This window comes from Magnolia sinica, chromosome 4 (assembly GCF_029962835.1).
Source record: "Magnolia sinica isolate HGM2019 chromosome 4, MsV1, whole genome shotgun sequence".
Classification (NCBI taxonomy): Eukaryota; Viridiplantae; Streptophyta; class Magnoliopsida; order Magnoliales; family Magnoliaceae; genus Magnolia; species Magnolia sinica.
In genome coordinates, this window is record NC_080576.1 from 111,690,208 (window position 1) to 111,703,340 (window position 13,133).

Below are 13,133 nucleotides of genomic sequence, written 5' to 3' on the forward strand. Positions count from 1 at the left end.
GCTCCTTACGACGATGCGAATGTGCGAAATACTAAGTGCGCCTAATAAAGCGCCAAAAAGCGCCCAAGCAGCCCTACAGCCCACGCCACGCGCGCGCGCGCCTGGTTGCATAAGCAAAACCCCTTCTCTTACCGACTAGCTATACACACTATTTATGGAAAGTTTAAATAATTAATATATTTATTTACTTTCTAAAAATAATTTTTATTTTTGAAATTTATTTTTTATTCTAAAAAAAAATCACAACAAATTGAAGTCTGAAGCTCATCCTATTTCTTCTGTTCTGGTGTTCAGGCCAACCATGGGTGGGGCTGCTCCGGCTGCAGCTGCTGCACCTGTTCAAGAACTTGCGAAAGTGTAATAGCTTTGCCTGATCTCAAGCAAATGGCCATTGTATGTTGAAACTGTGGAAGGGTAAAAAGAAGACTCAGAACCATGGTAATAAACAATAGGTATTGCTGACACTGCTTTGCTTCATTGCCAAGTGGGGATTGTATTCTTTTTCTAAACATAGTATCCTTTTCAACCTTTTTTTTTTTTGAATTTTAGGAAGGATGGTTTTGAGCTCACCCTTCCGATCTCAATGGAACTTGGACACAGTAGGATGTTGTGACATTAGAAATGAAACCGAAATAAAGACAGATTGGGAGTAGGATCTGTCTGTTTGTACTTGAATCATTATATTTCCTTTTTTCTTTTTCTTTTTTTAAAACTTTTTGGGTATGCCATTACCATTTTGCAAGTGAGATAGAAGCCGAAACTCCATTACAGATTTTACTTATCTGCCCTATGCTGTTGTGTACTTTGCAAGCGCCTTACCTATTCTACTTATTTTGGCAATTTATTATTGCTATTAAGTTCATATTCCAAGAGTCTGATCAAGATTGGATGGATGGTATGGTCATGAGATTTTGAAGTATCATTTCCTTTTCTAAATACCAGAACAATTAGCCAATCTTGATCAGACTCTTGGAATAGGTCTCAGTACTTCTAAATGGTTTCGCTGCTTGCTGCTTGGGGCCTCATCAAGCTAAGAAACTGTTGTTTCTTGATTTTACTTAATCGGCATCATACTAATCCACAACTCAGTTGGGTCTCATGCACCTTGGCAACTCTTTAAAGTGTGCAAAAAACCAAGGTGTGTTCACGTAATCCATTCCGTGCATCAGGTACTCAGTCTTACCGAGTATTGTTCATATGGCATCTAATCTGTACATTAGCCTAATCCAACCATCACGTGGATTCGATAGAATTTTGAGATACTTACACTAAGGGAAAATTAAAATCGAAAGATATCTTTCTTTATGCATATAAGCTGATTATTCTGTCAGAAATATTTTTTTGAGAAATATATTTTTAAAAAATAAGTGGGGGATTGTTGCAAAATATTGACTTTATATATATGTGTGTGTATGTGTATTAAATATATTAAATATTATATACAAAAAGTGTTTGCAAAACACCTTTTTCATGGTTTTGGGAATAGTCCCACATTAGAAAAAGAGAAGGAATTTTTGTGGTTTATATGAGGAGTGTGGAGTATTATAATACTTACCCACATGGTCCAAAGGAAAATGGCGCTCGGTCACGGGCTTGGTGCGAGGGCGTGGGCATGGGCATGGGCATGTGAGGCAGTGTGGCTGTAAAGGCGTTAGTGGCGCACTTTTGTACTTCGCACATCCATGCTCCTTCGCGACCTTACGCCAATTGGAGCGAGACGTGTGCGACTAAGTGGCTAAGGCAGATGACTGGCTGGAAGAAAAACTAGAGGACTGAATGGGAGTCTCTCTGAATATATAGAGGTTGGAAAATATAGTTGTTGTAGAGAGATATAATTGTTATGCTCTTGATTGTTGACCATGCAGAAACTGCTACATGTGGCTAGCCCAACAGCTAGAAAACGGCTACTTCTGTCTCACAACAGTAAGCATGCAGCACCGTTATGTCTCATGCACAACAGTCAGAAAATGATCATAACTAGTTTTTCAACAGTTAGAAAATAGTTTAATGAGATTTATGTCCCTAGACCATAACCCCCTAGCCACCAATACCTATATAAGAGAGTCTGGAGTTTGAATGGGTTTCTAAACCATCACTCAACCCACTCCAGCAGACACATGCGAACTGAGCCATAACTACTACTCTCCTATACTCCAACAAGACAGCAAGGTTGAATCATTGTTTGAAGAACAGACCAGCGGTGTGGTCTAGAACGGTTCAACTGAACCAATAGCTAAAGAACTGACCAGTGCAGTCGTCTTACTTAGAAATTTTCTTCTCTCTTTTTCATTCTGGGATTTTTTTTTCTTTTTCTATATTTCTGTCAGACTGTGTGACAGAGTTCCAATAGTGGGCCTTCGTGTTTGGTGAACGCAGACCCACATTAGGCTCGTCGTGTCCTATAAACGGTTTACCTGTAACCTTTCAACATAGTCAATTCACTTGAGTAGGGGCAAATAACACTTTAATGATAGCATCTAAGACGTGCTTCTTTCTTCGTAGAGATGGGAAAGTGGTTATCTACAGTGATCCTTTGTGGGCCACCAATTATAGTGTAATGTCCACCGTCCATCTCATTGGTCAGAGTGTTAGTAATGCCACCGTTGAGCTCACTGGAACTAATCCTAGGGCCCCACCCAAGATTCGTAGGGCTGGGGCCATGTAATGTGGTAGTTTCTGAATAAAAGTGATCACATGCAACGCTTTCTTTCCTGCCAATGTGTCATTATGTAGGAAATCTGATATTTTCAAAAGGTGGGCCATGAAAGTTGGGTTGATCAGTTCATTGGGTGGGCCATACCTCTGCCTATTTGGGTATCAATGTTTGGATGTCCACTGATTTTGATGTTGTGTCTCACCAGAGTAGTGAATCGGCCTTATTTTCGTGCCAGGCAATCATCATGGCATGGCCCACCTTTTGCACGGTTTGGATATTCTATATATATGACACGTTACAAGGAAAGAATGGGTTGTATGTGATAATCGCTCTTACAAGTTACATCTTTCTCCTGCGCACTGAAATAGGGGTGTACCATTTCTCAGTGGACACCGTGCGCACTGAGGCTGTTTTAATGTAAGGTTGCTTGCTTTTGATTAGGTTAATAAGTTTGTACACTTTTTGCTAACAGATACTAAGCTTGCCTCACGCGCGGAATGAAGCCACACGTGTATAAGATGGGACTGGCCCATCAAGCGACCCTCAACGTATGGATTACATGCATCTAAAATCAGGCAAATGCAGTCATCAGCTGGGCCGCACATGTACAAATAATTTGGATCGTTGGTTAATTTCTGTTTTCATTTATTTTGGGAAAGTGTGGCCCACCCAATGATCAGGCCTAGTTAGGCATGGCATCTTCAAAACTGGCTTCATCTGGTGAACAGATGTGATCATGCACGTGTTCATTGGTTGGTAATGGGTGAAACCCAAGAGCTGCTTTATTTCTAATGCGAAGAGTGAAAAAACTATTCCTGGTTGATTAGTTGTAATTATGCGTACACCTGTCTGGACAGGTGGAAATTCACGACAAAATGGATATCTTTTCCAGCCATAACTCCCTAGCTCCACCATGATGTATGTGTTATATCCATGCAATTAATTCGTATTCTCGTATCATTTTAAAGATTCAAAGCTTGAGTAGACAACATGAAGAAAAAGTAGAGATTGAATGCGCCCACTTAAAACCTCTTGAGGGCCTGGATCAATCTGATATTTATATGGCATTTAAAATTGGAAAAGAAATGCCTACCATTCAAACCTTGGAGGGCTCCACCTCTGTATTTATATGTCATCTAAGTCATCTACAATGTTATTTCCATTAAGATTAACAGAAAATACAGAAATTGTTAGCTTGATACAAAATTTTTGGGGTCATATGAATGTTTTAACAGTGGTTGTTCAATCTCCATTGTTTCCTCTTGTGTGGCTCATTTGAGTCTAATATTCAACTCAATTTTGGACTCATGTCCTATCATAAGATCTAAAAACAGATGGATAGAATTGATTTATCAAAAACATCACGGTCGGCCCCACTTAGCTTCCCCGCGCATGAAGCTTTAAGAGAAAATCTCGCCCGCCGAGCTCGTAAGAGGACGGTAGTACCCGATGGTCCCGATCCGCGTCCCTGGCCGGCTGGGAGCGGGTTACACAGCGATCCACGAAAAACTTTGATACTCCCGCAGAATGGGATGGATGAATCTCAGTGACTTAGGCATTGCATATATAGCATACAATCATTTCAAACTAAACCGTCTAGATTATGGGCCAGATGTTAGATGCATCATTAATCAAATTTTACAAATATTTGATTATTTGACAATCAGCCGGGTGGACATTTATTGGACGGTTAAAAATTAAAATATCGAATACGTCATATCTCAACAAGAAAGTGGAGTTTAGGACCGATTTTGGATTATGACGTGGAGACGGTGTATTCCACGATTTAATCGGTTTGATCTGAGTTAACGTATGCTGTATCTGCAGCTTCTGAGTGCCTGCGTACCAAGCGTCATACTCTACCAGAGCATCAAATACCTGCCATTTTCTTTACGTCCCCGCTCTCTCCCAGTCTCTCTCTCTGCAACCGGATTTCTTTGACTCCTTTTCTCTTTTACCCATTCTACCCCTAGTATTTTCCCATGTCTTCCACCTCCGGCCTCTCTCCCTTCTTCTTCTTCCTGTTCTTCCTCTTCGTCCTCTCTTTCTCTCCACGCTCCCAATCAAAACCCCTCTCCTCTCCCTATCTCTCTCCCTCCACCTTCTTCCCGAACTACCCCCAAATGCTCCAAAATCTCAAAATCTTCATCTACCCCTCTTCCCAAATTGCCCCTCCCACTCCCTCTCCTCTCTCCCTCTTCCACTCCTCCCTCCTCAAATCCCCCTTCCTGACCCCACACCCCCACCTGGCCCACCTCTTCTACCTCCCCCTACCGTCCAATCCCTCCTCTCGCTCCATCGCCCAATCGATTCGCGATCTCCGCTTCAGTTCCCCTTTCTGGAACCGTACTCTCGGCGCCGACCACTTCTACCTCTCTTGCGGCGGCATCGGCATCGAATCCGACCGCAATCTCGTTGAATTGAAGAAAAACTCGATCCAAATCTCGTGCTTTCCGACGATCGAAGGCCGGTTTATCCCTCATAAGGACATTTCCCTGCCGTTGATTAGCGATCGGGAGCTCTCCACGGAATCTCAACCGTCGAAGATGGGGGAGTTTCTAGGTTTTTTCTACGGAAAAGAGGATCGGGAGATTGCAGCAGTGGTGGATGAGCTAAGAGATGATCCAGAGTTCTTGATCGAATCTCAGCCATTGGATAGTGGGGGTTTGGCGGAGAGGTTAGAAAGGAGTAGGTTTTGTCTATTCTTTTACGGGTTTGGACGGGATTTGCATATCGGGCAAGCGCTGAAGTTCGGGTGCGTGCCGGTGGTGATTTCTGACCGTCCGATTCTCGATCTGCCGTTTGGGGATGTGCTGAGATGGACGGAGATTGCGGTGTTTGTAGGCATGAGAGGAGGTGGGAAGGCGGTGAAGCACGTGCTGGAGCGCACGTGCGGGGAGACGTACGAGACCATGAAGGAGCTGGGGAAGATGGCGAGCGTTCATTTCATGTGGAATTCATCCGACAGATATGATGCATTTCATACGCTAATGTACCAGCTATGGATGAGGCGGCATACGGTGAGATACGCACGGAGGGATTGGATATAGGGGGGATTTGCTATCCCCTGGCGCACGATAGGGATTGGCCCTTCTTTTATCTCCGAGGTCGCCGCTGGATCTTTTTCTGTCGTCGAGGGTTAATTTACCAAAATGTCATAGCTTTCAGGCAAAATGACAAATTACCCCTGTCGGAGTGGTATTTTGTACGGTGTGGATGGAATCTTTTGTACGCCTTTTCTTGACATAGTAACATTTCTTCGGTATTCGTAAAAGGAAAACGTTTGCGTACCTAGCTTAGTTACCTCCACGAAATCCACCCCGTCCATCAGCTACAATACCCTCGTTTGGCCTTGATCCCACAAATCAGGCTGATAAAATACTCAGGTGGGCCACCCCGTAGAATTATCCTAAATTTGAGAGCCGATTGCAGAACCGGCGTACTGAGTAAACTCAATAGGGACCACCGTTTTTCCTAAGCATGAGCACAAAATTGAAGTATGCTGTATATTCAAAGCTCAAGTGGACCACACTAGAGGAAAGAGTGGGACTTGAATGCCTGCCGATGGAAATTTTTTGGGACCACGTAAGCTGATATTTGTGTGTTACCCTATGACCAGGTTGTATGACATATGGAAAGGTTCCATTGGTGAATGTTATTATTCTCACTGTTTCTGTGATGTGGTCCACTTGAGCTTTGGGTATGGACGGCGTGGATGAGACGCATACATCACATGTGGACCTTGCAGAGTTTACTCGGTACACGATTTACTCCCCCCTGAACTCATGTGCAATGGCACACCTTAGTTATCGTACTTTTTGGCTGGGAAAGGATTGGCTATTCCCCCTGCCACCAGCCCGGTGGCTGGTGGTCGGTGCTCTGTGGGCCCCACCATGATGTATGTGTTTCATCCTTTCCATTCATCCATTTTCAAAGATCATTTTAGGCCCGATCCCAAAATTGAGAGGGATATAAATATCAGGTGGACCACACCACAGGAAAACAATAGTGATTGGATATGCACCATTAAAATCCTCATAAGGTCCATTGTACTGTTTATTTGACATCCAATCTGTTAATTAGGTCATATAGGCCCAGATGAAGCCCCCCAAAGAAGGTTTTTAATATTAGATGCTCATTCAATACTGTTTCCAGTAATGTGGTCTACTCGTGGTTGATATATAACTCAGCTTTGGTCTCATACCACAAAATGATATGAAAAAAAAGATGGACGACATGGATGAAACACATAAATCATGGTGGGCTGATAGAGCATGACCACCGGTCATTGGTTGGCGGCAAGGGGAGTAGCCAATCCGTGTCCCTTTTTCAAGGGGATTGCATACAGACCCGACCAAGAATAAGCCATAGGACTAGGGGTGTACACGAGTCGATCCGAGTCGAACTTGGCTCAACCCGGTCCGCCCCGGCCCAGTCACTGGGCCAACATGTCCAGCCTAAATTTGGCCTAGTCAGCAATTGGGTTTGGGATCGGGTCGGGTGCGGTGTATCAGGTTAGAGATACTTAAAAATTAGGATATATATATATATATATATATATATATATATATATATATATATATATATATATATATATTGTTGGGGACAAAAGATACGGAGTTCGGAGACTCGGACTCTATGCCTCGGGTCGCCAAAGGATGTGTCAGATCCGAGGCATGGTTTACTGAACCGAGACAGAAGTTGAGTCGGCTCGGACTACACATCAGCAATCCGGGCATGCATCGGGCCGATCTTCTTATCGGATCGGCCAGCGCAAGATAAAGCCTCATCCCGAATATCTTGGGACAAGATCCCCGACCCCGAAGCTCACGGGATCGGACGAAGACTGGAGATAGGCACGATCATTTCTCCGTGATACCAGGAGAGGATCCCGCACACGATATCAGGAGAAGAATCCTCGTACAAATAAATGCTCCAGCAGCTATAAAAGAAGGACCTCCCTCGTCTTGTAGGGTAAGGCAAAAAATTCTATCTCAAAACCCCTCAATACGCTTAGACCCAGAATCCAGGCCTGACTTTGGCATCGGAGGGTCCCCTGCTTAAGCCAGGGTCTCCTTTGTCCTCTTTTTGTCCAGGTACACGAAGGTCTAAGAGGGCGAACCAGATATTCGCATCAACAGTTTGGCGCCGTCTGTGGGATCCGTACAAAAAAGTCATCTCATACTTCTATATTGAATTCCATGGTGATGACTAGAAGGACGGTCCCAGAAGAAGATTTGAATGAGATTGCGATTACAGGGCCAGCGGGTCCAGTCGCGGTCCCCGCAGCCCAGAACCCACCTAACAACCGCCAACGAGGAGCGACCAGAACAAGCAACAATCAGCGGGGTCGCGACGATGGGCGGTTGGACAAGGAGGTTCAAGAAATCCGGTCTGATATGAATATGATGAAGCAGATGCTGGAACGAATGTATCAGCAGCAAATGCAGCCACTCCCGCATCCTCAAGGGGAGACAGCGCACGTACCGACTGTGGCGGTTGATCCTCAACCTTCCGCGCCGCAATCTTTCCGGCCGAGCCAACCCCAAGGCGAATCAGAACCATCTCCAGCGCAGTCGGCCAACGCTTCCCTGCCCCCGACCGATCTTCGACACGAGATAGAGCGAAGAAGGCGCAACCGCCCTTCCATGGAAGGCACAGCGGAGAGCAGTGAACCTTGGAAGGCCGATATTCAAAATTTTAAAAGAGAAGTGCGGGAAGAAATGGCGAAAGAGATGGCAGACATAAAGCATGGCCGGAATATGTACTCGGCCAGATCCGAAGCAAAGGCGTCCCCCTTTGTGGACTCGGTAATGAAGGCTCGGTTGCCCGAGAGGTTTCGCTTACCTCAAATCACTCCTTTCACCGGCAAGACCGACCCGACGGAGCACATCGAATGCTTCAGAACCTATATGGAGCTCCACGATGCCTCGGATGCAGTGATGTGTCGGGCCTTTTCTCTTACATTAACCGATGTAGCTCGACTGTGGTTCAAACAGTTGAAACCAAAGTCCATCAGCTCATTCGTTGAGCTGAGCGACGCCTTCCTCACAAACTTCATCGGCGGAAAAAAGAAATTGAAGCCCCCTGCACATCTGAACAACATAGTTCAAAAGCAGGGAGAGCTATTGAAAGATTATATCAAGCGTTTCAATTTCGAATCCCTTCAGGTTCGAAAACATTCAGAAGAAACGGCTCTCAATGCGCTCATGCAAGGAGTTAGAGATAAGCCATTCCTGGCATCTCTAGACAAAACTCCGCCTGATACTCTGGCAGAATTTATGGCACGGTCAGATAAGTATGCAAACGCCGAAGAAACGCGAATTCTGCGTGAAACCAAAACTTTGGTCAAAGAGTCGGCCAAAAAGGAAGCCGACTCGGCCGGAGGAAGGAAACGCAAGGATGATCAAGCGCATGATGAGCGAAGGTCAGGCAAACGACCAGATCGAAGATTTTCCACATATACTCCCCTGAACAAGACTCAGGAACAGGTATTGATGGAAATCAAAAGCGAAGGCTTTGTCAACTGGCCCAGTAAGCTCAGGAGTAATCCTAATCGGCGGGACAATGATAAATACTGCCATTATCACCGTGATCACGGGCATAACACAAGTGATTGCCGACACCTAAAGGAAGAGATCGAACGACTCATAAGGGACGACCGACTCAAAGAGCATGTGGTTAAAGCTGGGGTAGCTGAGGGACATCCGACCGAGAGTCAGCCTATGGAAGAAATCCGGACAATTATCGGCGGCCCGCGAGGTGGAGGCGACTCAAACAATGCTCGAAGGAATCACGCGAGGAAGCTCAGTCAGTCTAAGTCCGAGCTTATGATTATAGATCGGCCACCAAAGGAGAAGAAAAGGGAAAGATATTGCATCTCGTTTACAGAGGAAGATGCCCGAGGTATCTATCACCCCCACGATGACGCATTGATTGTCACCCTGACTATCGCTAACCGAAAAGTGTTCCGGATACTCGTCGATACGGGGTCATCTGCAGACGTGTTGTTTACTCAGGTGTTCGACAAAATGGGGATCGAACGATCCATGCTACGCCCGGTTCGGACCCCGTTAATCGGTTTTTCCGGAGGACAAGTACTGCCCGAAGGGATTGTCTCGTTACCACTCACTACTGGTAGTGCCCCACATCAGACGACAATGATGGTTGAGTTCTTGGTCGTCGATCAACCCTCAGTATACAACGCAATACTCGGCCGACCTTCATTGAGTCTCCTCCAGGCCGTGGTATCCACATACCATCTTTCACTGAAATTTCCGACTGAGTCGGGAGTAGGAATTGTCAAAGGAGACTAGCAAGATGCGAGGCGTTGTTACATGATAGCTGTAAAGGGAACCGCCGACAAAAGTCCGATCAACATATCAACGATCGAATCATTGGACCCCCGGGGCGAGAATCATGAACGAGGGCAACCGGCCGAAGATCTTATCTCGGTCCCATTGGTCGAAACAAATGGATCCAAGACGGTACGAATTGGCTCGTCCTTACAGTCCCCTTTGAAAGAAAAACTGATAGCCCTGCTCCGTAGGTACGCCGACGTATTTGCCTGGTGTCATGAAGATATGCCCGGGATCGACCCCTCTGTGATGACTCAGCGACTCAACATCGATCCGTCGTATCGACCGATCTGACAGAAGCGACGACCGCTCGGCCCTGAACGATACGCCATCATTGAAGAAGAAGTCAATAAACTCCTCCAGGCTAATTTCATAGAAGAAATACACTATCCAGAATGGGTCGCGAATGTCGTGCTTGTAAAGAAATCCAACGGGAAGTGGCGAGTCTGTATTGACTATACTGACTTAAATAAAGCCTGCCCGAAGGATAGCTTTCCGCTTCCGAGGATAGACCAGCTGGTAGATAGTACCGCCGGACATGAGCTCCTTAGCTTCATGGATGCTTATTCAGGGTATAATCAAATTGCAATGCATAAAACAGATAAATCAAAAACTACCTTTGTCACCGACAAAGGCCTTTATTGTTACCGAGTGATGCCATTTGGTCTGAAGAATGCCGGCGCAACTTATCAAAGATTAGTTAACAAAATCTTTGCTCGGCTTATTGGCCGAACCATGGAAGTATACATTGACGACATGCTAGTTAAAAGTATACACGTGGCAGATCGTGTGAATGATTTGGAAGAAATGTTTCTCATCCTACGGAAGTTTCGGATGAAGCTGAATCCGAGTAAATGTGCTTTTTGGGTGAGCTCTGGAAAATTCCTCGGTTTCTTGGTTAGTCAGCGAGGAATAGAGGCAAACCCTGAGAAGATAAAAGCTTTGATTGATATGGAATCCCCTAAAACCATTAAGGACATCCAAAGGTTGACTGGACGAGTCGCAGCACTTAATCGGTTCCTGTCCAGAGCCACGGATAAATGTCTCCCTTTCTTCAAACAGTTGAAAGGAAGACAAACAATGGGTTGGACGGAAGAATGTGAAGCGGCATTCCAACAATTAAAGTCATGTCTCGGTTCTCCACCTCTCTTATCAAAACCCGAATCAGGGGAGTCCCTGCTCCTTTACCTGGCAGTATCCGAGGCAGCGGTTAGTTCGGCTTTGATAAGAGAATCCGAAGGAAAGCAACTGCCGGTCTATTACGTCAGCAAAGCGTTATTACCAGCAGAAACGAGATACCCAAGCTTGGAAAAAATGGCCTTAGCTTTAATAACTTCCTCTCACCGACTCAGGCCGTATTTCCATGCCCATACCATCATCGTAATGACCGATCTTCCGCTTCGCCAGGTATTGCAAAAACCAGAAGCTTCCGGCCGACTCACGAAGTGGGCTATCGAACTGAGTGAGTTTGACATTCAATACAGACCGAAGGTAGCAGTCAAAGGGCAAGCCGTAGCTGATTTCATTGCCGAAGGAACACCACCAACCGAACTCCCGGTCAACGATATGCCAAAGGATGTTGCAGTTCCAGCAACGACCACTCCCCCGACCCTTACCTGCCCTATTCCCTGGAAACTGTTTGTCGACGGTTCTTCCAACTCGAAGGCAAGTGGGGCCGGGGTTGTGCTGGAGACCCCCGATCATACCTATATACAGTATGCCTTACGACTTGGATTCCAACGTCGAACAATACAGCAGAATATGAAGCATTGTTACTCGGCCTTCGACTCGCCGCTAGCATGGAAGTCACGCACCTAAGTGTTTTCAGCGATTCTCAGTTGGTTGTTAATCAAGTTACCGGTGTATACCAGACACGGAAAGAACAGTTAAGAGCATACATGAAGAAAGCGAAAGAACTTATCAATGGATTTCAACTCTGTCGTGTCACTCGGATCCCTCGAACAGAAAACGGCAAAGCCGATTTATTAGCAAAGCTCGCCTCCGCCGATGAAGATGATATACCCAGGTCCGTCCCTGTCGAATACATCGATAATCCGAGTATAAATGAACCAATTAGCGAGGCTATCAATACAATCGACTCGGAACCATCCTGGACCGATCCAATCCGTCAATACCTTGACAAGGGAAAGCTGCCTGAAGATCGTGCCGAGGCTCGACGAGTTAAGATCCGGGCCTCCCGTTACACCATACTCAACGGAACCCTTTATAAGAAAGGGTACTACGTCCCGTTGCTGCGGTGCCTCAAACCCAGTGAGGCGAACTATGTATTACGTGAAATCCATGAAGGAATCTGCGGAAACCACTCTGGAGGGCGATCTCTCGCCCACAAGGTCCTACGACAGGGATATTACTGGCCCACTATCCAACACGACGCTCGCAAGCTCGTCCAAAAATGTGACAAATGTCAACGGTTCGCGGCAATTTCGAGGCAAGCCCCCGAGGTACTGACGCCGATGACTGGTCCCTGGCCCTTCGCACAGTGGGGTGTCGACATCATAGGTCCACTCCCTATGGGAAAAGGTCAGACCAAGTTTGCTGTGGTAGCAGTGGATTATTTTACGAAATGGGCCGAGGCAGAGCCATTAGCTAAAATAATCGAGCAGAAGATCACCGAGTTTGTGTGGAAAAACATTATCTACCGATTCGGAGTACCCCGTACCATTATTACAGACAATGGAAGGCAATTCGATAATAGAAGCTTTCGCGAGATGTGCGACAATCTCGGAATCAGAAACGTCTATTCTTCGCCTCATCATCCTCAAACTAACGGACAAGTAGAAGCGGTTAACAAGATTATCAAGCAACATTTACGGACCAAGCTTGACCGGGCCAAAGGAGCATGGGTCGAAGAGCTCCCAAAAATTCTCTGGGCTTACCGAACTACAGCTCGAACCGCCACAGGAGAAACTCCATTTTCACTCGCGTATGGCTCGGAAGTCGTCACTCCCGTTGAAATCGGATTACCTTCGGCTCGAGTCACTTCGTTCAATACGGAAGAAAATGAAGAACTCCTTGCACTTGGGCTCGACCTTCTGGACGAACAAAGGGAAGTGGCGCGGCTGCGCACGGAGGCACGGCAACGACAAGTGGCTCGGTTC

General features: G+C 45.9%; 1 protein-coding gene across 1 annotated transcript; it reads left to right on the top strand.

The window, feature by feature from the left end:
- The first annotated feature begins 4,561 nt into the window (after positions 1-4,561).
- LOC131243834 (probable glycosyltransferase At5g03795) lies at positions 4,562-5,936 on the top strand. Its single transcript, XM_058243430.1, has one exon. The coding sequence runs from the start codon at positions 4,639-4,641 to the stop codon at positions 5,704-5,706; it is 1,068 nt and encodes a 355-aa protein (XP_058099413.1). The 5' UTR covers positions 4,562-4,638; the 3' UTR covers positions 5,707-5,936.
- Positions 5,937-13,133: the final 7,197 nt, after the last annotated feature.